This window comes from Micropterus dolomieu, linkage group LG22, assembly GCF_021292245.1.
Source record: "Micropterus dolomieu isolate WLL.071019.BEF.003 ecotype Adirondacks linkage group LG22, ASM2129224v1, whole genome shotgun sequence".
In the NCBI taxonomy this organism is placed as follows: domain Eukaryota; kingdom Metazoa; phylum Chordata; class Actinopteri; order Centrarchiformes; family Centrarchidae; genus Micropterus; species Micropterus dolomieu.
Genome location: NC_060171.1, coordinates 114,000 through 137,748, shown reverse-complemented (window position 1 = coordinate 137,748; position 23,749 = coordinate 114,000). Strand labels below are relative to the sequence as shown.

The 23,749-nt window shown below is 44.6% G+C and overlaps 1 protein-coding gene across 3 annotated transcripts in view; it reads left to right on the top strand.

Annotated features, from left to right (window-relative positions):
- Nucleotides 1-22,368, top strand: part of glg1a (golgi glycoprotein 1a) — a 37,529-nt gene extending 15,161 nt beyond the window's left edge. For all 3 annotated transcript variants that reach the window (XM_046037479.1, XM_046037481.1, XM_046037480.1), the window contains exons 5-25: nucleotides 3,256-3,459; nucleotides 4,057-4,128; nucleotides 4,468-4,654; nucleotides 5,072-5,286; nucleotides 6,527-6,648; nucleotides 7,242-7,343; nucleotides 7,499-7,652; nucleotides 9,122-9,346; nucleotides 10,312-10,374; nucleotides 10,641-10,754; nucleotides 10,982-11,070; nucleotides 12,448-12,565; nucleotides 13,999-14,091; nucleotides 14,243-14,380; nucleotides 15,541-15,664; nucleotides 15,777-15,919; nucleotides 16,351-16,452; nucleotides 17,313-17,420; nucleotides 17,635-17,755; nucleotides 18,616-18,722; nucleotides 19,601-22,368. In XM_046037479.1, coding sequence (XP_045893435.1) covers nucleotides 3,256-3,459; nucleotides 4,057-4,128; nucleotides 4,468-4,654; nucleotides 5,072-5,286; nucleotides 6,527-6,648; nucleotides 7,242-7,343; nucleotides 7,499-7,652; nucleotides 9,122-9,346; nucleotides 10,312-10,374; nucleotides 10,641-10,754; nucleotides 10,982-11,070; nucleotides 12,448-12,565; nucleotides 13,999-14,091; nucleotides 14,243-14,380; nucleotides 15,541-15,664; nucleotides 15,777-15,919; nucleotides 16,351-16,452; nucleotides 17,313-17,420; nucleotides 17,635-17,755; nucleotides 18,616-18,722; nucleotides 19,601-19,768 — 2,769 coding nt within the window. In that variant the 3' untranslated portion in view covers nucleotides 19,769-22,368. The remainder of the gene's footprint in view (nucleotides 1-3,255; nucleotides 3,460-4,056; nucleotides 4,129-4,467; nucleotides 4,655-5,071; nucleotides 5,287-6,526; nucleotides 6,649-7,241; nucleotides 7,344-7,498; nucleotides 7,653-9,121; nucleotides 9,347-10,311; nucleotides 10,375-10,640; nucleotides 10,755-10,981; nucleotides 11,071-12,447; nucleotides 12,566-13,998; nucleotides 14,092-14,242; nucleotides 14,381-15,540; nucleotides 15,665-15,776; nucleotides 15,920-16,350; nucleotides 16,453-17,312; nucleotides 17,421-17,634; nucleotides 17,756-18,615; nucleotides 18,723-19,600) is intronic.
- The last annotated feature ends 1,381 nt before the right edge of the window (nucleotides 22,369-23,749 follow it).

Below are 23,749 nucleotides of genomic sequence, written 5' to 3'. Positions count from 1 at the left end.
ACGCTGGCTACTTTACGCTGTTATACGAGCTGCACGCTGGCTACTTTACGCTGTTATACGAGCTGCACGCTCGCTACTTTACGCTGTTATACGAGCTGCACGCTCGCTACTTTACGCTGTTATACGAGCTGCACGCTCGCTACTTTACGCTGTTATACGAGCTGCACGCTCGCTACTTTACGCTGTTATACGAGCTGTACGCTCCCTACTTTACGCTGTTATACATGTTACACGAGCTGCACGCTCGCTACTTTACGCTGTTATACATGTTACACGAGCTGCACGCTCGCTACTTTACGCTGTTATACATGTTACACGAGCTGCACGCTGGCTACTTTACGCCGTTACACGAGCTGCACGCTGGCTACTTTACGCCGTTACACGAGCTGCACGCTGGCTACTTTACGCCGTTACACGAGCTGCACGCTGGCTACTTTACGCCGTTACACGAGCTGCACGCTGGCTACTTTACGCCGTTACACGAGCTGCACGCTGGCTACTTTACGCCGTTACACGAGCTGCACGCTGGCTACTTTACGCCGTTACACGAGCTGCACGCTGGCTACTTTACGCTGGAGCGAAGTGTCGTCACATGAGAAGAATATTTACAAAAATGTGAGGAGCGTACTCACTTTTGTGAGATACTATATCCAAAACTAGACATTTAAACCATGCAGGGGTAACAGGCCGGTCAGTGAAACTCATTTAAACTAACTAGTCAGGATTTATAGAACAAAAACATGGAAGAACCACCTCCATGCTCGTACTGGGTCATCTGGCTGAACATACTGGAATACATCTGTTAAAATGGTGGTGATGCAACAGTGGATAAGACACGTGCCCTTGGTGTGAGAGACCAATGTGTCCCTGAGCAAGACACTTAACCCCTCGTTGCTCCAGAGGCGTGCGACCTCTGACACGCATGGCAATTATAAGTGGCTTTGGATAAAAGCGTCAGCTGAATGAATAAATGTAAATTAGGGCTGTCAGTATGTTGGGGCTCAACAGTATTATCACATTTTTCATCAGTCAAGTGATTTGGAGTAAGAGTGTCTGTGTCACCTCACTGACAGTGAAGCCGACCAAAGCCTGCTGGGAGGGATCCATGCGGGCCCAAAAATGACTCCCCCATGAGAGACGTAACCGTACTGCTTAGATTATAGACTCTCCGCAATCTAAAAAAGATATTTGGCGATCAGTGACACTGTGTTGGTGTTTGGCAGGTGAGCCTCGTAGGTGGGCTGATTAAACAGTGACGATCCGAGTCAGACAAACACACTGAGCCATGAGACTTTTTGTTTCTGCAGCTGTTCTACGTCATTAAACCACGGTTACGCTGCGCGATCATGTGCAGTAGACGCTAGTGCCAACAGGAAGTAGCCTTGTAGTAGTATTTTTATTGCAATTAGTAATTAGGATCTTTCGGAAAAGCACGATTAGTTTACACGCATCAATCGTAGCGGCGTGCAGAAATGTTTGGGGGTACAGCGCTTACGACCGGTCTTAGAGGAAACCTGTGCTGCAGAGCCAGAGGGTGGGCAGCTAATAAAGAACTGTCCTGTCCAGTATTTTGTGAGTGTCTGACCAGTTTACACACCGTAGTGCCTCTTGTGAACCGGCTGCTTCCACTCGGCTGGAATGAGAAAAGAAGTTTGAGCCAATCGATCTCGCCGCTGAGCCAAGCTGAACCTCAGAAGCCCGTTACACATGCAGTTATTATGGGATATCACGTCGGCATAATTAGCAAATAATTTATTTGTCAGCGGGAGCGGAGTCGGCTTCATTATCAGGAATTTGTCAGCTCGGAGGGGAGATTAGACTGACCAGGTTTACTCTGACGGAGCTTCTCTGAAAAAATACCAGACTCTCTCTGACAACATGACTTGTGAGTGAAAGGAAACGGCGCTCTACTGGGATTAGTGATGCTGTAATCTACATAGTTTGTCTCCTCTGTGTGGTTTTTATTTTCTTAAAGAGTTTTTGTTTTTCAAAGAGCTGTATAGTGCTTTGGATTTCACATCAAACGTCTTCACTTCTGGAAAAAGAGAGGAGGAGTTTGTTCTCAGTGGAAGTTCAGTTCCTCTCTACATGACTATCGGGCTGTTGGCGGTTTAGGGCAGGTAGTAAAGTTCTACCCAATAAGTTTCCGTTAAATGTCGATACATCAGTTGTCATGGTACCGTCTAAATAAATATGGCGATTATTGAACTTGTCTAAGTGTGCTTCCAGGTGTCTGGAAGTACTACTTCATATGTTGGTCGAAGACTACGAGGTGCGAGACCTCTGTAGCCCGCTACTAGCACAACGCTCCCTAATCTCACACCAAACTGTGGGTGGTCGAGTTGCATTGTGGGTAATGTAGGCGTCTGGTTTTGACAATGAAGAATGTGTGGAATAAAAAGTTCAGAGGGTCAGTTCAGCCCCCAGACTGCAAGACTCTGTCAGACTTTTTCATCCTCAGCCCACTGAATATAATTTATTTCTGCTTCTATGTTAATGTGTATTCTCTGCTACGTAGCAGAGGGGAGTTACAAACTCAGTTTCACCCTATAACCTGTTGAACTTACTGTGGATAAAGAACAAACAACAACACAGAACAAACGGTCATCAGCTTTCACCGAATTACTCTGTACAGATGAAATGATCCTGTTGCCAGTGTGCGGGAGGATCATTATGGGGCGGCTGTGGCTCAGGAGGTAGAGCGGGTTGGCGGTTCAATCCCCGGCTCCCCCTGGCTGCGTGTCGAGGTGTCCTTGGGCAAAATACTGAACCGGTTGTTCCGCCAGTGTATGAATGTGTGTGACTGGTGAATGCAGTAAAAGTGGTCAGAAAGGCGCTATACAAATACGGAGCTTTTACATTTTGTTCTTATCCAGAGGTACAAGGACACTGTTTCTGGTGTTTTTGTTTTTGGATGAGCGTGACCCTCCTTGATAAGCCTCCAACAAAAGGAGGTTCCTCAAAGCAAGCTGACGAAAGGCTGCTGTGGTAAAGCTGTTGAAACTAGACCTGTTGCAACACTGAAGTGACGAGGCATCTGCTGGTCAAACATTTGCATATTTTGCATGTGTACAACTGGTTAAGAAGTACCTCCCAACCTGAACTGAAACTCTAAACAACATGTACATTATATATTATTATATGACGTAGGAAACTGAAATAAAAAGGAATCCTTATCATATAAGAGCAGAATGACAGACTCTGATGCCTGATATTACTCGCTGACTAACGGACCCCGACTCTCTCTCTCTGCAGGACCTCCACTCTCAGGGCGAGGTGATCGCCTGTCTGGAGAAAGGTCTAGTGCGGGAGGCCGAGGAGCAGCCGGGGGCGCAACCCATCAAGGAAGAATGCAAGAAGTCCATCATGAGAATCGCCGAGCTCTCGTCGGACGACTTCCACCTGGACCGCTACCTCTACTTCTCCTGCCGCGAGGACCGAGAACGCTTCTGTGAAAACGTGAGGATTTAGTTGACAATCTTAATGCGCACGTCCACGGAGCTCTGAAAGGTTTATATTAAGTGTGAAAGTCAGCTGCTTTCCAAACCCTCATCACCTAAGTCAATGATTGCTTCGTGCATCGTTTCTATTTCTGACTACTAATGTATTTCATATCCTTTTAGAACTTATTTCCTGTTGTGCTTTGTCTTAATTTCCAGACATGTTGGTTTCACCAGCATGTTTTTGCCTTTTACCTTTTGACCCTTAATTCAATTTGATTGGTAGAAAACGTGTTATGTTTGGCTTTCTGAAACCTGCAGCAGAGGAGCCTCTCCTAATCAGTCACACATCGAGCCTTCAGCTCCTCAGTGACCTCATGCATTCATGACCAAGTTGACAAAGAGAGTTTTTCCTTTCTGTTTTAGTGGCCAACCAGGTGCCAGCAACAGTTAACGGTGTGAGTTGAGCAGGAGATGTTTCTGCAGCCTCACGTTGAGGCAGTTGACGAGTTTCATCCCAAAACACCTTTGATAAAAACAATGGAAAAGTCAGGGGTCAACAGAAGGTCTTGTTTTGATTTCAAACTGCTGTTGACGGGCTGTTTTTGTTTTCCAGACTCTGGCCGGGGAGGGTCGAGTCTACAAATGTCTCTTCAATCACAAGTTTGAGGAGGCGATGTCTGAGAGGGTGAGTGCTGTCCACCACTGTGCTAACCCTAACCCGTCCAAGAAGAAGTAGGTTTGCAGTTTTACTAAGTAGGCCTGGAGAATGAACAGGTTTGCCTTGATACACAAGGTATACTTTAGTTTCCTGACAAGCTGTAGCCCTGCCTTCACTTTAAATTCTCATGTTAGTTGAGTGACTCATAAGCTGAAGGTTATATTGTTCCAGTGTTAACACAAATATCAAATCCTGTTTGAAAATAAAGTCTTGTTACCAAGATTATCTGGTATTCTGCCACTTTGGAGTTGAAGGATCAAAATGTACTACCACGTAGTTTGAACCTCTGTGGCCGTGTCCCCTCAGTGCCGCGAGGCGTTGACCACCAGGCAGAAGCTGATCGCTCAGGACTACAAGGTGAGCTACTCGCTGGCCAAAGCCTGCAAGTCAGACCTGAGGAAGTACCGCTGCAGCGCAGACGCCAACATGCCCCGAGCCCGAGAATCTCGCCTGTCCTACCTGCTGCTCTGTCTGGAGTCTGCTGTACACAGAGGTGAGACGCTCGGCCTCAGACTGAGCATCCTGCCTGTCAATCGCTCTCTTTCCTGCGCACTAATTATGTCCATCAGAGGCCGCTATTAGCCAAATTACCTGTCAGTGACTGGTGTGTTCCCACGTCTACACAATGAACCTCTGACCTGTCTGTTAGTCTGACTCTGCTCCAGTCAGGAGGGAAAAATACTGCTGTGACTGGGAAAAACTGAGAAAAAGAAGTTGCAGCAGTGAGGTTGCTTTATTGCTTCTTGCAGCAGCCTTATTGCGGCAATAAGACAACCAGGTTCCTGTCTCACGACCTACTCATGAAAGAGAACTTTATTGTGAAACTGCGACAATGTCTGTAAATGATATCCTATAAAATACATGGAGCTCACTGTGTGTGTGTGTGTGTGTGTGTGTGTGTGTGTTTCAGGTCGGGTGGTCAGCGGGGAGTGTCAGGGTGAGATGATGGACTACAGGCGAATGCTGATGGAGGATTTCTCTCTGAGTCCGGAGATCGTTCTTCACTGTCGGAGCGAGATCGAGGGTCAGTGCTCCGGTCTGCACCGCAAAGGACGAACGCTGCACTGCCTGATGCGGGTCGGCCGAGGAGACATGGGATCCATCGACCCCAACTGTCAGAGGGCGGTAAGTTGGCGTCAAAATGAACTCTGTGAAAACTTACCAAAAACAAGCTTTCAGCAGCCATACTGTTCATTTATTATAAAGTAAGTATTTTCCTCCATAGCATGCAAACGTTGACTTTTTTCCACTAGTTGATAGCGTTTATCCTGGAACGACTTGAGCTGCAGGCATCTAAAGGAAATGCTTTGTTACATTTTGCAATATCAATTAAAAAGTTGAGACACTGTGTGCAGTAGGGATCGACCGATGTGGGTTTTTTCTGTGCCGTTCCTGTTTATTAGGAACCAATTAGAGCGATGACTGACTGATATGTGGAACTGATGGACATTGCTGTAAAAATTTTTAACACAAAACTATTCAAAAAGTTAATTGTCACTAATTAATCTTTATAAATAGTAAATTTAATGAATAGAGATCATCCTAGAGATGGACTTGTTAACTGTGAGGGATAAATTATCATAAACTCTGTCTTTACCTGCTGCCATTTATGTATTATGTTTTTTTATTGATATACTGGTTCTGTTCTTTATCTATACTCATTAGTTTTGCATTACAATATAATAAAAAAAAAAAGTTATTTAAAAAAGAATAAATTCGGTAATCAAATTTAATATTTTATTATAACTGTTTTCAGAGCAGCAACAAAAGTAAAGTAACAATATAGAATCTCACTGGAAACAAATGGAGCATGTAAAATAAACTCAGTCAGTCGTTCCTCCTCCTCCCTCTGCTGCTGCTGTAGAGGAGCGGAGTTCACAAGGAGCTGCTAAATTTTAGTGTTCGGAGTCCACACTGATCTGCGGAGAGAGGAGGGGAGGGGCTGCTGCGTGGCGGCTCGCTTCTGCACAACAGCCAGTGTTGATGGGCTATTTCTCGTGACGTGTAACCAATCTGCTAGTACTGTGGGCGGGGCATTGCTCAGACCTACAGACAGAGAGGCGTCTGCATCAGAGCCAGAGGAGCGCATTTTTAAATTATATCAGCTCTCTGGTTTTAAAACCACCGATGCACATTATTGGAAAAATGCTGAGTATCAGCTGAATATCGGACCCATCTTTGGTCGACCCCTAGTGTGCAGGCTGCAAAACTGTTGGTGGTTAGTTTAATAGGTTGAGTTTGTCACTTCCAGGGGTGAAAAGCTTCTTTCTTAAGGAACTCTGATACCCAGAGCAGCACCCCTCACACCCGTGTTTTTGTCCCCCCTCCCCCCTGTTGATGATGATGATGTATCTTCCATCCTCAGCTCCAGACTCTGATCCAGGAAGCCGACCCCGGAGCCGACTACCGTATCGACCGAGCGCTCAACGAGGCCTGCGAGTCCGTCATCCAGACTGCCTGCAAACACATCCGCAACGGAGACCCCATGTGAGTCCTCTGTGACGCTCAAACCCTGCATTACTAGATGATCTGATCTCTGTTCAGTACCTGTGTATCCACCACAGATTTTTAATTTTGTCTGTCTACACATGTGACGTGATATTTTTCACAATATCATGTGTCATAAAAATGCAATTTATAATTGAGCAAAACCTCTACAGAGGTGGGGTATCCTATCACATTGGTTGAATACTGCTCACAGGAATCCAGCTTAATATGTCCCACCTTCTATAACTTTGCGTTAGAAGCAGTGATTTATTGACTGTAAATCTGCATTGTATTCATGTCATATATTTGTTGTCATTTCTGGTAATCTAGAATTGTTCTCTTCACTAAACCTTTTTTATTCACTGATGCAAAGACCCAGATTGCAAGTTTCAATCAGAAAAAAATAAATATAATCAGATTCAAAGAAAACTCCTCTTAGAGTTTATTTCTCTTCTAAAATGGCCACTTTCATGTAAGTTTTGTTCCTCAAGAGTATTTGAGGAAAGGTTGTACTGTGTTCTGTATGTGGCAAATGTCTGTAGTAGTCCAAAAAAAGTACCTTTAAATATTTGATACCTACATTTGGTCTGCAGGATCCTGTCATGTCTGATGGAGCATCTGTACACTGAGAAGATGGTGGAGGACTGTGAACACAGACTGTTGGAGCTGCAGTACTTTATCGCCAGAGACTGGAAGTGAGTCCCGCTAATCCTAAAAAACCTGCAGCTCCTTACCACCACCTCACCTGCTGACCTTTAGCTAAAACCACACGTTATAAACTGTTTTACTGTCCGAACTTATGGAAGAAAAGATGCGAGATTAGAAACTGCTCCCTGTGTTTGCTGCCCAGGTTGGATCCCATCTTGTATAAGAAGTGTCAGGGCGACGCTGCCCGGCTCTGCCACACTCACGGCTGGAACGAGACGAACGAAATGATGCCGCCCGGCGCCATTTTCTCCTGCCTGTACCGCCACGCCTACCGCTCTGTGGAGCAGGGACGGAGGGTGAGTCCTGGAGCACTGGAAGCTTTTTGATCTGATCTCACAACTGTGAAATGTAACCTGCAGACATCTTATAGATAAGAGAACGCAGCTACCTGGAAGTGAAATTTGGGTGTACTGACCTTTAACCTCCTTGCTTAAAGTGCTGATCTAAGTTTCAAGGACTTTCATCTTTTTGCACCCACTGGTTGTCACTTAAATTCCCAAACCAACCATACAAATGTATGAGTGTCAGTGTCTAGAAGAAAATAAGTCTGCAAACGTTCTCACTGACCAGAGAATATTCTCGTAGCTCGGCAGTGGAGCGCCTGATGCAGAAAACCGCGGTTTGACTGTGAGTACGTCCTGCTGCTGATAATGATAATCTCAGGAAGCTGGACATGTCTGTCGCCATGGCTGCTGGTTTGTGGGGGAAGTGATTGGATTTTGTAATTCTTATCTGAGATCTGTGCATGTAGGGGTCGATTTAAAGAGGTGGTATCTGCTCAATTTCAGGTTCCAAATCTTATTCAAGGCTTGTACCAGAAAAGGGTTACACGGTTATATTTTTGTCAGACTGCACATTGCTGCAGCTCCTCTTTTCACCCTGCGTTGAAGGCTTCGTTTTAGACAGTCTATTACTGGACAAAGCCACCCCGCTGATTTGAATGGAGAGCAGTGAAGCTTTCTGTGGGACATGGGAACTCCCTTTGGGCTTTTTCACTTTGCAAACCTGTTACATGCACTAAAAAGATATAAACTCAATAAAGGAGAGGGGAAAAGCCAAAAAGCAGAATACCACCTCTTTAAAGAGTAATTGAGCTGCTGAACTATGATGTGAACAATCAATGCAAATCTCCAATTATGGAAAATATGGTTGTGCTTATTAATCAACTGGAGCTAATGAAGTTATTGATAAAATCTGAAGTGTTTACAGCTCTTAAAGTGAAACTCCGTTACATTTATTCATTTAGCCGACGCTTTTATCCAAAGCAACTTACAATTGCTCTACATGTCAGAGGTCTTATGCCTCTGGAGCAACGAGGGGTTAAGTGTCTTGCTCAGGGACACACTGGGTGATTGAGCCCGGGTTTCTCACACCAAAGGCATGGGTCTTATCCACTGCGCCATCCCCACCCCATCACTCCACCCACACATATTGTTTCAGTAGCAAACCCTCCCCTCTGAAGACTAAAAATGTTTCGTCCTTCATGAAGAAAAGACATGTTGAGAAAAGCACGTAGAGACACACACACACACGAATGGAAAACAACAACAACAAATCCTCCATTTGAATGTTTTCTGTATTTTTGGTCTGTTGCCTCTGTCTTTATTGTGAATCAGGGAAACGGCCACCTTTCAAAATGATGCGTACAGGACAAAAATTCTAAAAACCTAGAGAGGAGTATCAATTTAAGGCCTCTTAATAACAAATAATAAAAGTGAGGCGTTTCCCTCGGCTCCTCTAACCCGACGTGTTTGTCCTCCGGCAGCTCTCCAGAGACTGCAAGGTGGAGGTGCAGAGGATTCTCCACCAGAGGGCGCAGGATGTGAAGCTGGACCCTGAGCTCCAGAGGCGATGTATGACCGACCTGGGGAAGTGGTGCAGCGAGAAGACGGAGGCCGGACAGGAGCTGGAGTGTCTGCAGGATCACCTGGAAGATCTGGTGTCTGACTGCAGAGACGTGGTGGGAAACCTGACGGAGCTGGAGTCGGAGGTAATTGCCACCTGCTGCTACCCACAGTGCAACACTCTTAACGGGTCAAGCAGCCAAGGAAACATTAAGAAGTTTCCTGTGGTTTGATGGAGACCAACAGCGACTGCGGGAGGCTTTAGACCATCTCGGAAAAATGAAGAAAGATAAATGAGCCTTAGACGTTTTAAATCATTTCCTATCGATTCAAATCGTCATTTTACACTTTTCGGCTTCTCGGTACAATCTGGTTGGCGGGAATTCAAACAGCGTCTGTCCAGAAGGAGGTTTTTCCTCTACAGGGACACTGGGTACATTTTGATTTTATATGTCAAGTGCCCAAAACAACCAGAATCATCTGTAACTCTTTGGCTTGTGACGCAAAACATCAATTGTTTCTTTGTCTCTTGCACTCGACCGTAGTGCGGACACTTTGAAGGATTTCATAAAATTTGTTACGGAGTATTCTTAGGAGGCTTAATTGATGTAACAGGGAAACGTAAGACGGGTTATTTCTGTTCCCGTCCTTGTTAGGGAGACAACAGTTGGACTGATCAGGTGGAGACGGCAGCTCAGGCGTCAGGCTGGCAGACATCAGTGTTCTCTGGGAATCTTACTAGAATGTTTACATGAACTCACTGGCTCCACAGATCAGAGTAGAACTCATGGATGGTTATAGATTTTAATATGATGTAGAACTGGAGTCTAACCATCAGATAGATTAGTGGTTCTATGTGAAGGCCAGCTAAAGCTGACGTAGGAGGGAAACCTCCAGGAACTAGACAGAAGAGAGAAACTTAAAAGGACCAACAGATGTTGTTCTTCAGATTCGCTGTTGCCATTAGACGTGTTCACATTTTTATTTTCATCATTTCATCAGGGAACTAGTTAATGTAGACACTGGGCCTTCCTGACGGAATAAAAGCAGGTTAAAACTGAACCCTCTGATCTTCCTGATTATTTTGAGTGTCCGTTTTTTCTGTCCTCAGGATATTCAGATCGAGGCGCTGCTCATGCGAGCCTGTGAACCCGTCATCCAGACCCACTGCCACGTAAGTCTGCACGAGATGTTTTTAAATCCAGTTTGATTTAGTGTTGGTGAAAGAAGAGATCTGTTTTTCTGATTTAAGAAGGCCAAGAGAGTAAAAACTGACTTCCAAAGCAAAAATATTTCAGATAAAGAGGCACCATGTATGAAATGAAGGGACAACAGGATGTTTGTGTTTTAAAGAGCCGTCCTCCTCCGTCCTGTCTTATCTAATCTTTAACCCTTTATTTGGCCTGTACAAATCCTTATCTGTCTCCTCCTGTCTGGTAGGAGGTAGCTGATAATCAGATCGACACTGGTGATCTGATGGAGTGTTTGGTTCAGAACAAACACCAGAAGGAGATGAACGAGAAGTGCGCGGTGGGAGTGACGCACTTCCAGCTGGTGAGCAGATGAAAATGGAAAACTTTATTATAAAATCATGACACAAAGGGGCAGGTATTTTTTTTCTTTTGGCAAGTATTGAAAATAGACATAAAACAGTTGTTGGCAACCTTCATAGTGTGAGTTACTGGAGACGTGTCAGTGTATTCATTGCTCATTGTGTGGTAGCCATTTTATCTGCTGAGTTCATTACTGAGAAGCCGCTCTGTGTCTCTCTGTGTCTACAGATTCAGGTCAAAGATTTCCGTTTCTCCTACAAGTTCAAGACGGCCTGCAAAGAGGACGTCCTCAAACTGTGTCCCAATATCAAGAAGAAGTAAGACACGATCTGCCTGTCTGCAGCAGATGGCACAAATCCCCCCCAAATCACCAATTACTCTGACCATTTTATCAGATATGTAACCGAACAGTCTAAGCTAAAAAGCTTCAGGAGTTTTCTGCGTCATCTCACAGCCTGTATGTACCTAATGGCTGGTCAGTTCACGTTCCTAAAACTCCTCTTATGGTTTTCAGCTCTGTGTTTCAGAGGAAAGCTGGTGACTGAATAATAAGCTTTGAAAAGGCTTCTTGAATGTTAAAAACATATCCAGCAGCGAGCAAGTTGTTGCTTTTGGTTTTATATTTGTTGGAGTTATTTCGGTATGTTTTACAGAAAATATTGAATTCATATTAAAATGGACTTTTAAGACCGACACCTCAAGTTCTGCATTGTGTTGAAAACTTGCATTCTTTCTAACGGCCAGCAGGAGGCGACTCCACTGGTTGCAAAAAGAAGTCTGAGTGCACAGAACTCTACGGCAAAATGAGGCTTCTTTTCACCTGATTTATTACTTCAGTAAACACTTCCCTGATGAGTTTGTGTTCTCAGTCCCTAGTTTCAAGTGTCCTTCAACACAGCGTGACGTTCATTTAGAAAATTATGGTCCCATGGTGGTGTGACCTCTCCAGGCTTCCACAATTATTACATTACGTTTATTCATTTAGCGGACGCTTTTATCCAAAGCGACTTGCAGCTGCTATACATGTGAACGAGGGGTTAAGAGTCTTGCTCAGGGACACATTGGTGGGTGGGTCACAGTGGGGAATTGAACCCAGTTCTCTCACACCAAAGGCAGGCGTCTTATCCACTGCTCCATCACCACCCCTGAAACAATCTCTGTGGTTGAACAGCTCATAGATCCTTACAATCTGTGATGAGGGGTTGCAAATTGATGTAACGTGAATTTTGAAATAGTATTTACCTCAGTGGAAGGTCCTTTATTTGTGCACACTCAGCGGCACTACAACAGTCATGTCGGGCCTTCCACTTTGCCTTTTCTTTCTTAAACTACCATGAATTAAACTTGAGGCTTCCTCCAGGCTTTTCACACTTAAAGTCTTGCTGCGTTCCTTTTAGAAGTAGACCTTTCATGTGAAAAACAACCCTGTGTGTTTTCTTCACTCATCTTTTATTAGCGTCCAACCTTTATTTGTTCAGCTGTTGTTTGAGACGGACTTTTGAACACTGGCTTTTATGGGAGCATTAATGTCAGGTTTGTTTTAAAGGGCTTAAAGCAAAAAGGTTTCCGTTTCATCCACAACTGATCGACAAACAGACTCTCCCATTTTCAGCGAATTGCAAAAATAATCTTGACATATTGTATAAGCTAAAAGTCAGACTGGGTGTGTAACCTCTTGTCTTCCTGTCGCTCAGGGTGGACGTTGTGATCTGCCTCAGCACCACGGTGAGGAACGACACCCTGCAGGACGCCAAGGAGCAGCGAGTGTCCGTCAAATGTCGTAAACAGCTGCGGGTGGAGGAGGTGGAGATGGTGCGTTCACCGACACACACACACACACACACACACACACACACACACACACACACACACACACACACACACACCCCTCCAGAGACTGTCACTCAAGCTTTTTAACTAAAACAAGACTTTTAAAGTAAGCGGACACTTGGACCAGATAGATTCCAAAAGCACGGCTGTTATAAGAGCATCCAATCTTCTGATTTCAGGATTTTCATTCAGCCACAGGAGGGAGGGGGGGGTGTTTTGTGGTGATTTTAAGAAAAGCATCTTCCTTGCGTTACATAAACCATCATAATAAACTTATTGGACTATCTAAATACTTGTCGTAAAGCTGAAAATCCAGCCTTTTTGACATTTTGGAGATGCATATTTCATCATCCAGCCAGGTTGGCGTTCCGTTGACCTAAAATGCGCTGGAGGGGCTTGAGGTCAGGGCTCTGTGTATGTCTGTCAAGTGGGAAGATCATTTATTTATGGCGCTTTGTGTGCAGGGGAGCCGTCATGTTGGAACAGGAAAGAGACCAGCGCTATTACCTTAAATCCAATTTTGTGCTGTAGCATTAAGATGTCCCCTTTTTGAAGTCTGCATACTTTTGGGCAGATACTCTAATGCAGGAGACTCAGAATAGGCTTTGGGTAACGCACCCCCTCACATCCCCCTTAATTTACTTGCTTAGAATCTCTTAATTCCTGGATGCCCATGGGATCATTGTTATTTGATCTCACAGACACTCAACAATTCAGCTGAGATAGGCTGATATTGCTGTTTGACATAACTTCAGACTGCACCAAATACATAAAAAGGTCTGTCCTAAGCCATGTTTAGTTCCTGGCTCTGGGAAGGTGGGAAAAATATTAAAAAATAGTATTATTGCCCAAAACTACTGTGTCTCTGAACTACAGCTCTTTAACCAATCACACACATTTCCTTTTGATAACTAGTGGAATATTTTTCACTGCTGTGGTGAATTAACAGCATTCAAAGCCCTGAAGTTGATTATTGTAATTTGTTTCCGCGTTGTGGCTGTACAGAAAGGTTTCTTCACATAAAACTTGTATTACAGGGAAAGAAGCTGCCACAGTGAGAAATATTAGAGCTCTTTAAAAGCCTCTGGTGACAAAGCACATCTCTAGTTGACTGTTTTCATAAACCTGAGTGTTTGAATGCTCTTACAGAAAATGCTCTTTAAAAGCGTTCAAACACTTTTGCATTTATAAGAGAAAAGTAGTCAGATGAACAGAAATGTGTGAATGATGTGTATTTCTATATCATAACAGGAGTGACAGTAATCAGAGCAGAAGTTCAGTTCAGGATGTTGAAAAGCTTCTGAGCTCTTGTTCTGATGGTTTTATCTCTCTTTGAGATGTTAAACTTTTCTTCGCTTACACGGAAGTTTCTGTGTTTTCTGTAAATTCATTTAATCCTCCCTGAATCTCTGCAGTCGGAGGACATCCGCCTGGAGCCGGAGCTGTACGACTCCTGTAAGCAGGACATCAACAGACTGTGTCAGAACGTGGCCTTCGGCAACGCACAGGTCGGCAGCTGCATGTGATTACATCATGCTAACGTACATCTTGAATTTTTATGCAGTCAGGTCCAATAAACGGCAGGTATGAAGCCAGTGTAAAGCATCATGGGATGTTAGCTGTAGTGTAAACGGATTAAATGCTTGTCTCCCTCTGAAGGTGATCGAGTGTCTGAAGGAGAACAAGCGTCAGCTGACTCAGCGTTGCCACCAGCGCATCTTCAAGCTGCAGGAGGTCGAGATGGTTGATCCTGAACTGGACTACCAGCTGATGAGAGTCTGCAAACACATGATCAGGGTAGGCCAATAAAAGCAACCAGTGTCACATGATCAACGGTAAAACCGGCATCACACAATAATCATCGCATCAATATCCCAACACGTTTTAGATAAATCTGCACATGTGAAGACAGCTCAAAGATGCTGAAAGTAAACGGAGCGCTGCACATGGCGAACAGTGACGTGTTCAAAACAACAGCAGTGTGTTGAAAAAAGTGACTAAAGCTCTAATCCTTAAAAAAGCTTTTCTATAGACGCTCTGGGAACACTGCACGTTCAATATCAAATCTAATCTAATTTGACATTTCTACACAGAAAGTGAGGAAAAAGGAATATTATTCAAAACAGCAGCAGCGTCTGCACATTTCTTTACAAACTCAAACATTTTCTGTAGAAACTAGCTTTCCTGTCAGTCACTGAACTAGTATTTAGTTGGCAGGTTTTCCAGCCCAGGACGACGCTCCACAGTTCCTCTGCATTTCTTGGTTTTGCTTCAGAAACAGCATTTTTGATGTTTTCTATTAGACATCTTGCCTCTCTAGGCCAGTCGACGCGTTCTTTGGCGAACCTCTTCAGCACGTGTCGTGGGACTTTGCGGGGGCTTCACGTAGGCGTCTTCTAATTGTTACAGCGCTCACAGGAAACGTTCGACCCTCTGATCTCCCTGGAGCTGATCTTTTTCCGGCTTTCTTCGATCCATTCGAGTGGTAGTTTCCCTTTTCTTCCACGTCTTTCTGGTTTTGATTTGAAAGCATTTGAGATCATTTTAGCTGAGCAGCCCATTTTTTTCACTCTTCACTTTTGAATCAAAGTACGCTGTTGTTGAGAGAAATGCACGACAACCAGCCTGTGCAACATTTGCTGCCTTTGTCTTTAAATGAGGGCCACCTGTTGACACCTGATTTTCATAGAATGACTGACCTCACATCATTTTGAACACGCCCCTTTCAATTAATGATTCAATTCTACAAAATTGGCAGCATGTGTTCCATGACTGTTGGTTCTGTTGGTTCTCTGTTACTGTACTACACCTACTAGTAAATAATTTGCCATGTAGGAATGTAATTTCTATCAAAAACCGTGATTGTTCTGGTTAATGATGATGGACTGCTGTATTTTGAACACAACTGTATACGTGTGTTGTTTGTCACCGCCGTTTTATGTGAATGTGTGTTTCAGCGGTTCTGTACGGAGTCCGAGGGAAAGAACGTTCTTCAGTGTCTGAAACAGAACAAGAACAGCGAGCTGATGGATCCTAAATGCAAACAGATGATCACCAAGAGACAGATCACCCAGAACACAGGTACACGCAGAGACTCTGCCTGACGCCATCTTCATTAATACATTTACAGACTTTGCGTGTTGGAAAAGTCTGAGAAAAAGTGCAACTGCTGAAAGTTTGTGTGTGTGCGCAGACTTCAGGCTGAACCCGGTGCTGAGGAAGGCCTGTAAAGCCGACATCCCCAAGTTCTGTAAGCCCATCCTGGACAAGGCGACGGCCGACAGCGAGCTGGAGGGTCAGGTCATCTCCTGCCTCAAACTCAAATACGCCGACCAGGTCAGACACGCTTGTCTCTACTGAAAACAACACGTCCTCGACACCATGTCCGTGCACAGACTTGTTCTTAACACACTTTACCATAAAGAGTTTCTTTCATCAGTCTCTAATGATACTGAGGTTTTCTGTCCATCTTCTCAGAACGATTGATATCTGTAAAACATCCCTGGTTCACCTCCGACAGAAAAACACAACAAAATCATTTTCAGCTTTTTAGGGTAAATGATGAAAGATGGGGCGGGGGGGGCACACTAATAACTTCAAGCTGGTGCTTGTGGGGGCGACACTTTGTGGGGGCTTTGTGTGCAAATGTTGGAGAACATCAGATAAGTGGTGCAACCCTTTATACACAGAAAAAGCCTTACAGGTATCCCACGAATAACAACCTTGATCATATAAAAATATTCACGCGTGTGTTTGTGTTGTGACAGCGCTTGTCTACAGACTGTGAGGACCAGATCCGGGTCATCCTGCAGGAGTCGGCGCTCGACTACAGGCTGGACCCTCAGCTGCAGATCCACTGCACGCAAGAGGTTCGCACATTTCGGCTTTCTTACAAACACACACACATTCTGACCACCTCATTGTTCAGCGACGTATACTGCGAGTATTAGGCCTCGTTATTCCACACTTTAAACCCTCAGCAGAAGTGTTTAACAGCCACGCGTGCAGGCTCATTTCTTGTTATTAAATAATTTAATGTTTTGTCGGATACTGTGTGTACTGTACTGTTGAACGTGTGCGCTGTGTGAGAAAGTGGATTCACCTGAAGTCATTTATTGCAATATGGCTATCCGCACAGCAGGGGGCGATGATAACTCATTAACTGGCTGAGGAGAAGAAACTTCAGCACACATTTCATTGGTAGTTTAGGTGAAACCGGCCCGTGTGATTGGCTATAAGCACTCATTTCGAATGGCTTCATTATTGGTTAAATTTAGAGGATTTCATCTCGACATCAAAAGTAAAAAGTAATACTCCTCTTTAGATCTTCTGATGCGCATTAAATGCACAGATCAAACCAGCAGAAATCATAGAATCAAGAAAGCAATAAAAACATTTACACTGAGTGTAAAAAGATGCACACCAGTCCCCTGTGGTGCTGCTGGTCCTCAGACATCTAGAGATGTTGAATAAACGCTGACGGATCTTAATGGAACTTGACAAGTGGAAACTCGTACAGCTGATGCCACAAATTATCACAAGACGCCACCTGGCTCTCGAAACAAAGCCGAGTGCAACGCTTAATAACTGCTGAGAAGTCAGTATTTGACAACTTCTCAGCGTGAGGATCTACTCAGCCCTGGTTTCGGTGAGCCGGTAGGGGCCCGGCGCCTTGCTCAGAGGCACTTGGACAGCACGTACGGCTGCTGATGACTGTGTGCGTTTTCAGATTTCCAGGCTGTGTCCGGAGGAAGCAGCCGCTCAGGAGCAGACGGGGCAGGTGGAGGAGTGTCTAAAGATTAACCTGCTGAAGATCAAACAGGAAGCATGTAAGAAGGTAAAGAAACTCTCTGCTGCCTTCACTGACCACCGGACCGATCTGTACAGGCACCCATTTATTATTTATTTTTCTCCACTGGCATGAGCAGAAAACACGATGATGATATTAATGCAGAAATTTCATTCACCTCTAGAAACTGTCCTCTAACTATTCTCCTCTTCTTCATCCTCTTTATTCTATCTCATCTGGCTTTCTCCCCCTCCTCCCGCAGGAGGTGTTGAACATGCTGAAGGAGAGCAAGGCGGACATCTTCGTCGACCCCGTCCTCCACACAGCCTGCGCTCTGGACATCAAACACCAATGTGCAGCCATCCCACCTGGCAAGGGGCGACGTGAGTCCACAAAACAAACACCCGCCACAGCTCAGAAGCGTTTTTTACCCCCTGAAAGAAAAGGCAGGAAATCGGATCCGAGTGTTTTTAGGGTTGGGTGTCGTTTAAATTGTAGCGATTTTAATAATGGAATGCGGTTCTTATTGAATCTCTATTCTGAATCCAGCTCCTTCACCACAGATCTTGTCGCTTCTCGGTGACCTGCTCGCTCCTCTTCCCCTTCATGGCTAAAGTGAAAGGAGTCTCTGTCCTAGAGGGGCGTCTCATCTGTAGACGTCTTCGGTTTCCCTTCAGTATAAAAGGTGAACGTCAGCTCGCCTGAGCCGTTGCTCCTGTTAGCGTTGGCTGGATCTGGGAGAGCGCGACACGTTGAACACGGTGAAGCGTTCCTTCAGATTCACGCCGTGTTGAAGGAAACGCTTCGTCACGTTGGAGCTGCTTCCTCCCTCGCACCAAACCTCCTTACTACATTTGTTGCGTTCTGAAGCTGAGCCAAACTTTGGAGCGTTTGCTGCGGACCGCCACGGTCCAGGACCGGAAACAGAAGGACTCTCTTCTTCACGCTTTGTTGACGCACTGAATAACATATGACATGGCGTCAGGTCGGCGTAGCAGCTCCTGGCAGATAAGAGACACGCTCGCTGCAGTTCAGGCGGGAGCGGAAATATGCAGAAAGTTAGGAACCGAGAAGCAGAATCCAATTATGGATTATTATTTGGATGTTGTCAGTTTGAGTTTATTAAGTTTAAGAAACAAACAGGTTTGTTTATTTAGAAGATAAATTGGAAACTACATAAAAAAGAAGACTAAATATCTTCTAACCAACATATGATCAAAGTTACGTTCTGTTGTTTCCTCAGAGATGTCGTGCCTGATGGAGGCGCTGCAGGACAAACGTGTTCGTCTGCAGCCAGAGTGCAAGAAGAGACTTCAGGATCGCATCGAAATGTGGGGCTACGCTGCCAAGGTAGGTGAACCGCCGCGTCTTCACCCTGTCACTTAAGTTTAAACAGTTGGTTTATAATTAGACTGTTGAATAAAACAAACTTAGTGAGAACAAGAATGGAATTCAACTTCTCAAATGCAAAGCCTTTGTCTTCAACTGTCACGAAACATTTTAAAACGCTGCTTTACTTTACTTACTGTTCTCAGTAGTGTAGTCATAAATAGTGTATGCTTTTTTATTTATTAATAAATAAATGAGCTGCTTAAAATCTAGATTAAAATATGCTTTACTTTGAATTTGGCTTTATCAAATCAGTGAACAAGGTGCTTTAATGAAAAAGGGTTTTAATGTTGAAATTAATTGAATGAGCTAAATAACATCAGTTGCAAAGGGATTGAATAAGATGCATAACATCTGGTTTATAGGTTGCTTTTACATTAAAAGTGATGGAATGGGCAACAAAATATCTTTTTTTTATTAAAAGTTTAAAGGGAGCTTTATTTTGAAATTGACTCATTGAGCTGCATAAAATCAATTTTAAATGGGCTTTTAATTTGGAATTTAATTAACGAGCTGTATAAAATCTGGCTAAAGGGGCTTTTATTTTGGAATTTAATGGATAAGACGCATTGTGAGAGACCCAGGTTCAATCCCCCATTGTGTCCCTGAGCGAGACACTTAACCCCTCGTTGCTCCAGGGGCGTGCGACCTCTGACGTGTATAGCAATTGTAAGTCGCTTTGGATAAAAGCGTCGGCTAAATGAATAAATGTTAATTAACGAGCTGTATAAAATCTGGCTAAAGGGGCTTTTGATTTGGAATTCATTAAACAAGCTGCATAAAGTAGAAGAACGTGAACGCATCTGAACTCTCACTGTCCTGTCCTCACTTCCTGTCAGGTGGCTCCTGCTGAGGGTTTCTCAGACCTGGCCATGCAGGTGATGACATCACCATCCAAGAACTACATCCTGACTGTGATTGGCGCAGGTGTGTTGCTGCTCTTCCTGATCGGGCTGCTCTGCGGCAGATTCACCAAACGCGTCACTCAGGAGCTGAAGGACAGGTAGACTCCGCCCACTCTGGGGTCAGGACACACCCACAGGAGAAACGACCGCCGCTGAACAGAATCGCCCCTCTCCTCCTTACGCCCACAAAAACTCCACTTACCCCACCCCCCCTTCATTTACAAACACCCTCCAGACTTACATTTCCCTCTCCCATCACTGGAATGACATTACCCACAATCCTGCAGGCGAAAGTGGGCTTGATCAGTGACTCACCTGCTCTTGTGCTACATGAGCCCCGCCCACTGTCGTCTCTTCCTCTTCATCTTTATCTGAGCTTCTATACAGAGCGCCGGCTCCTGCAGCAGTTTTACCCTGCACTCACCTGATGTAGGTTTTCCCCGCTCCCCCCTCTGCTGTGAGGGGGTGGGGTGGGGGGTGTTCGGACATGGGGTCAGAGGTCAGGATATGGGGGCGAAGTGTAAATGTGTAGAGAACGGGACGGGAAATGCTCGTGTATAAAGCGGTTTAATTACTCTAGTATTTTAATGACTACAGTGAGTGTGCGTGCTCGTCTTTCTACCACCATATTCTACTATGTCCTCCGCTAAAGGCTTTTGGGGAGGGTGTTTGGCTCTATAAATATATAAATATATCTTTGTTCTTTTTTTGTTGCTGATGTGTGTAAGTTAGATTTTATCGCCATAGGACTGCCAGGCGGGCGGTGCTAAGCAGCCAGCCCTCCACCGAGCCACAGATGTGAAACAGAGAGAGAGACGTCACGAACAAGCCGGCTCGCTCGGAGCTCTTCATACAACGGGACTTATTTGTGGTTATTTTTATTTTTGAAACAGCAGACCTGGCAACCTCAGCCCTCCCCGCTGACGCAGTCCGATTATTTTTTTTTTTTTTTTTTTTTTTTTGGTTTGCTTTTCTCTTTATTCCCCCCAGCCCAACGTGTGCCATAAACGCACCACCACCACCTGCTGCAGCTCCCAGTTTAGCCGATTTCACCCGTCTGGTGAAAGCAGCTGGTCGGCGCCGGGCCGGGACACAGAGTCTGATCCAGGACTGGGAGGAGCGGCCAGACCGGCGAGCTAACGGCGGCTGTGGGGAAAACGGCTGAGAGCAATGCAGGAAATAAAACCAACAGAAGAAAGAAAGGAAAAGATTCTAGATTATAAATGGAGATGTGAACATTTTTGTGTAAAGATGAAACTGGAGTCACTGCACATTTTTCGTTCTTTTTTTTATATCTATAAATATATATATATATTTTGTTTTGTCATAGCCTTATTTATTTGTTTACTAACGATCAAGTTTTTATTTTCTATGATTTGAATGTTCTCTGGTTGCCTTTTCTCCAGCGAGCGAGCGTCCCTTCTTCCTGCGTTGTGTGGGGGGGGTGGCGAAGGTGCGGCCTCCTCCGGGCATCGACCTGCTGCAGCAGCTGCTAGATGTTTGACGTGCGGCAGTGAACGCCTCTCTCGCCGGGCAGGGTGTGTCAGACAGCAGCGCGTCTCGATGAAGTCGAGCGGCAGTTGAAACACGACCTCCTGAATCCTGAGTCGTGAATCGGATCAGATCGATGAATCCCGCGTGATCTGAGATCAGAGGAGATCAGCTGGGCGACGGCGACGAGTCCGTACATCTCTATCTTTAAATGTGATGATACTTCAGGGGTTTGACCACTGGTGTGAAGAGGATTCAGGGTTCATTGAGCTGTTGGACAAGTTGAGGAAACAGTTTTTGCCTTGTGAAGACGTTCGCTGTGTCATTCAGCGGGCTTTCGTGGAGCCTGGCGCGAGGACGCGGTCTCGTGTTCTTCATATCGCCGTGTCGAGTCTGGTAGTTTCTCTCTGCTTTGTCACGTCCGTGCCGAGTAAATGAGGAAAGAGGAACTCGCACAAATCAAAGAAATAAACCAGAAGCATGTAAACAAACAAACAAAAGAAGAAATAAAAAGCTCAAAGGTCCACTTACTATCCTTTTGTGTGCATGGACTTCATCTGACGGAGCTGACTCGGTGTTTTGCGTCTGGATCTGGCTCGTGTGACGGTTCAGCCTGCAGGTTGATGCCGGAGGAAGAAGGCGGTTTAATCGTACGGCGGGGATTGGCGGTGTTGTCGAGCTTTTCCGGTCTCGGTTTGAGGAGGAGGAGAATCTGAGTGATGCCGCGCTGTAGTTAGCCTGTACTCGCGCTGCCCTCCCTGCTTGTGAATGAGAAGTAAATCCTGATTCGTTGACCCGCCTTCATTTATTTTTAATTTCTCCTCCATCTGAGGTCGGTTTTTATCAAAGCGTGCCTACTCACCGTCGCGCCGGGGATCCCGCTGTACAGAACGTCCCAGAACCCCCTGCAGCACCCAGCAGAGGAGCATGTGAGCGAGTGTGCGTTTGTGTGTGATGGATGTTTGTGTGTGTTGCCCACAGGAAGCTGTCGGCTCCTCGCTGTCTCAAGCGATGATGACTAGAACATTTTGATTTTAGGTTTGTGATGATAAAGGTCTTTTTGAGTCTGAATCCGTCGAGCTCCTGATCATCTGATTTATTTTTTCCCTGTCCACTTTGTTGGTGTGTTTTTGGGTTTCTTTTTGTTTCTGTACAGATCAAAATTGGACAGTTTGTTGATAATAATAATAATAAAGTCTGCAAGGTTTCTATTCACTTGTCCGGTTTGTTTATTACAGAAGCATAAGATTGGTACGTCTCTATGTACTTAGTTATTTTTGAGAAATCCCAAACCAACAGTAAACCAAAAACTGGCTAAAGCAGCACATGTGCATTCGTCCGCGGCTGAAAATAGTCCCCGACAAATGCCCTCTCTCCTCCTGTTTGTTTAAAAACAACAGTGAGTGACTATATAATATTTGTGAGGCGTTAAAGATTTCCATTTTCAGTAGGAACCACTGGGCTTGCAGCTGACAGACGGAGGTTTTGGTCTTTCCATGAGGTTCTTTAACAGTAATGAGGATGTACAGTAGCGCCATCTTTACCAGACGTATTTATTAAGTTCAGGTAACGTGTTAATGTGTTCCCGGATGTCAACAGCTGGCTCGGAGAGTTATTTAATAATTGGAAAGACAAGAATAGAAATTACACACATGTTGTGATCATCTGCAATTATCCTTTACAAATGTCTTAAATTCCGAGCACGCATCATTTCCTGTGGCCAAAGGATCGGCTGAGCTTATTACAGTCCTGCGACTGCCGCGGATTTCTTTCACTTTCAACAAATAAAAGTGCTTCTGAAACAAAAGCCTAGTCCAGCTTTAAGAGTACGCCTGCTCCATGTGTCACGATGACCAGTTTGAGAGAGGTTCTCAAATCGATGCACAGATTTGGGCTTCTTTATTTCACATTTCAAGACTTCTTTCTTGTCAAAACCTGTTTACTGAATTACCCAGAGTGAGACATGGAGCCTGCAGCAGCTACAGGTGAACTGATTCTTTTTCAAACTTACCATCACTTGAGGACATTTATGAGCCTTCAGACGTGTCCCTCAGGAGACACTAACGGCTTTATACAAGCCGCAGAACCTGGAAGCACTGATGCGTTTAACTCTCTTTAAGAGAATAGGCTTTTGATAAAAGGACATGCCGGGCTTTCACACGGACACAAACAAATTTAGGTTGTCGCAGGTAGAATCGTTCTTTATGCTTTTCATTAAGTGACTTATTTTTATTTTATTATTCCGGCTCTCACGGCTGTGCTGTTTATTTAGCTTGACTTTTTATTCTCCCTCAGTTGTTTTCTTCTGTCAGCTGTTTATTGCTGCTGTGTCCTTGTTTTAGTTGTTTTAGTAACACATCAGTACATCATTAAATAAATAAGAAAACAGACAAAGGAGTGTATTAAATAAATGATTTATTAAACTCAGATTTTACTTTAAGTCTGGCACAGGCTGCTGGGCAGGACAGGTTTAAAATAAATAAATAAATAAAACAGGACATTTTTGGTATGCGTTGTACTACAGGTGTATTTTTAAAGTTGTCTCTTTAACTTAAGACAAAGTAACAGAAGCCCTGAAGGCAAGTGAGAAAA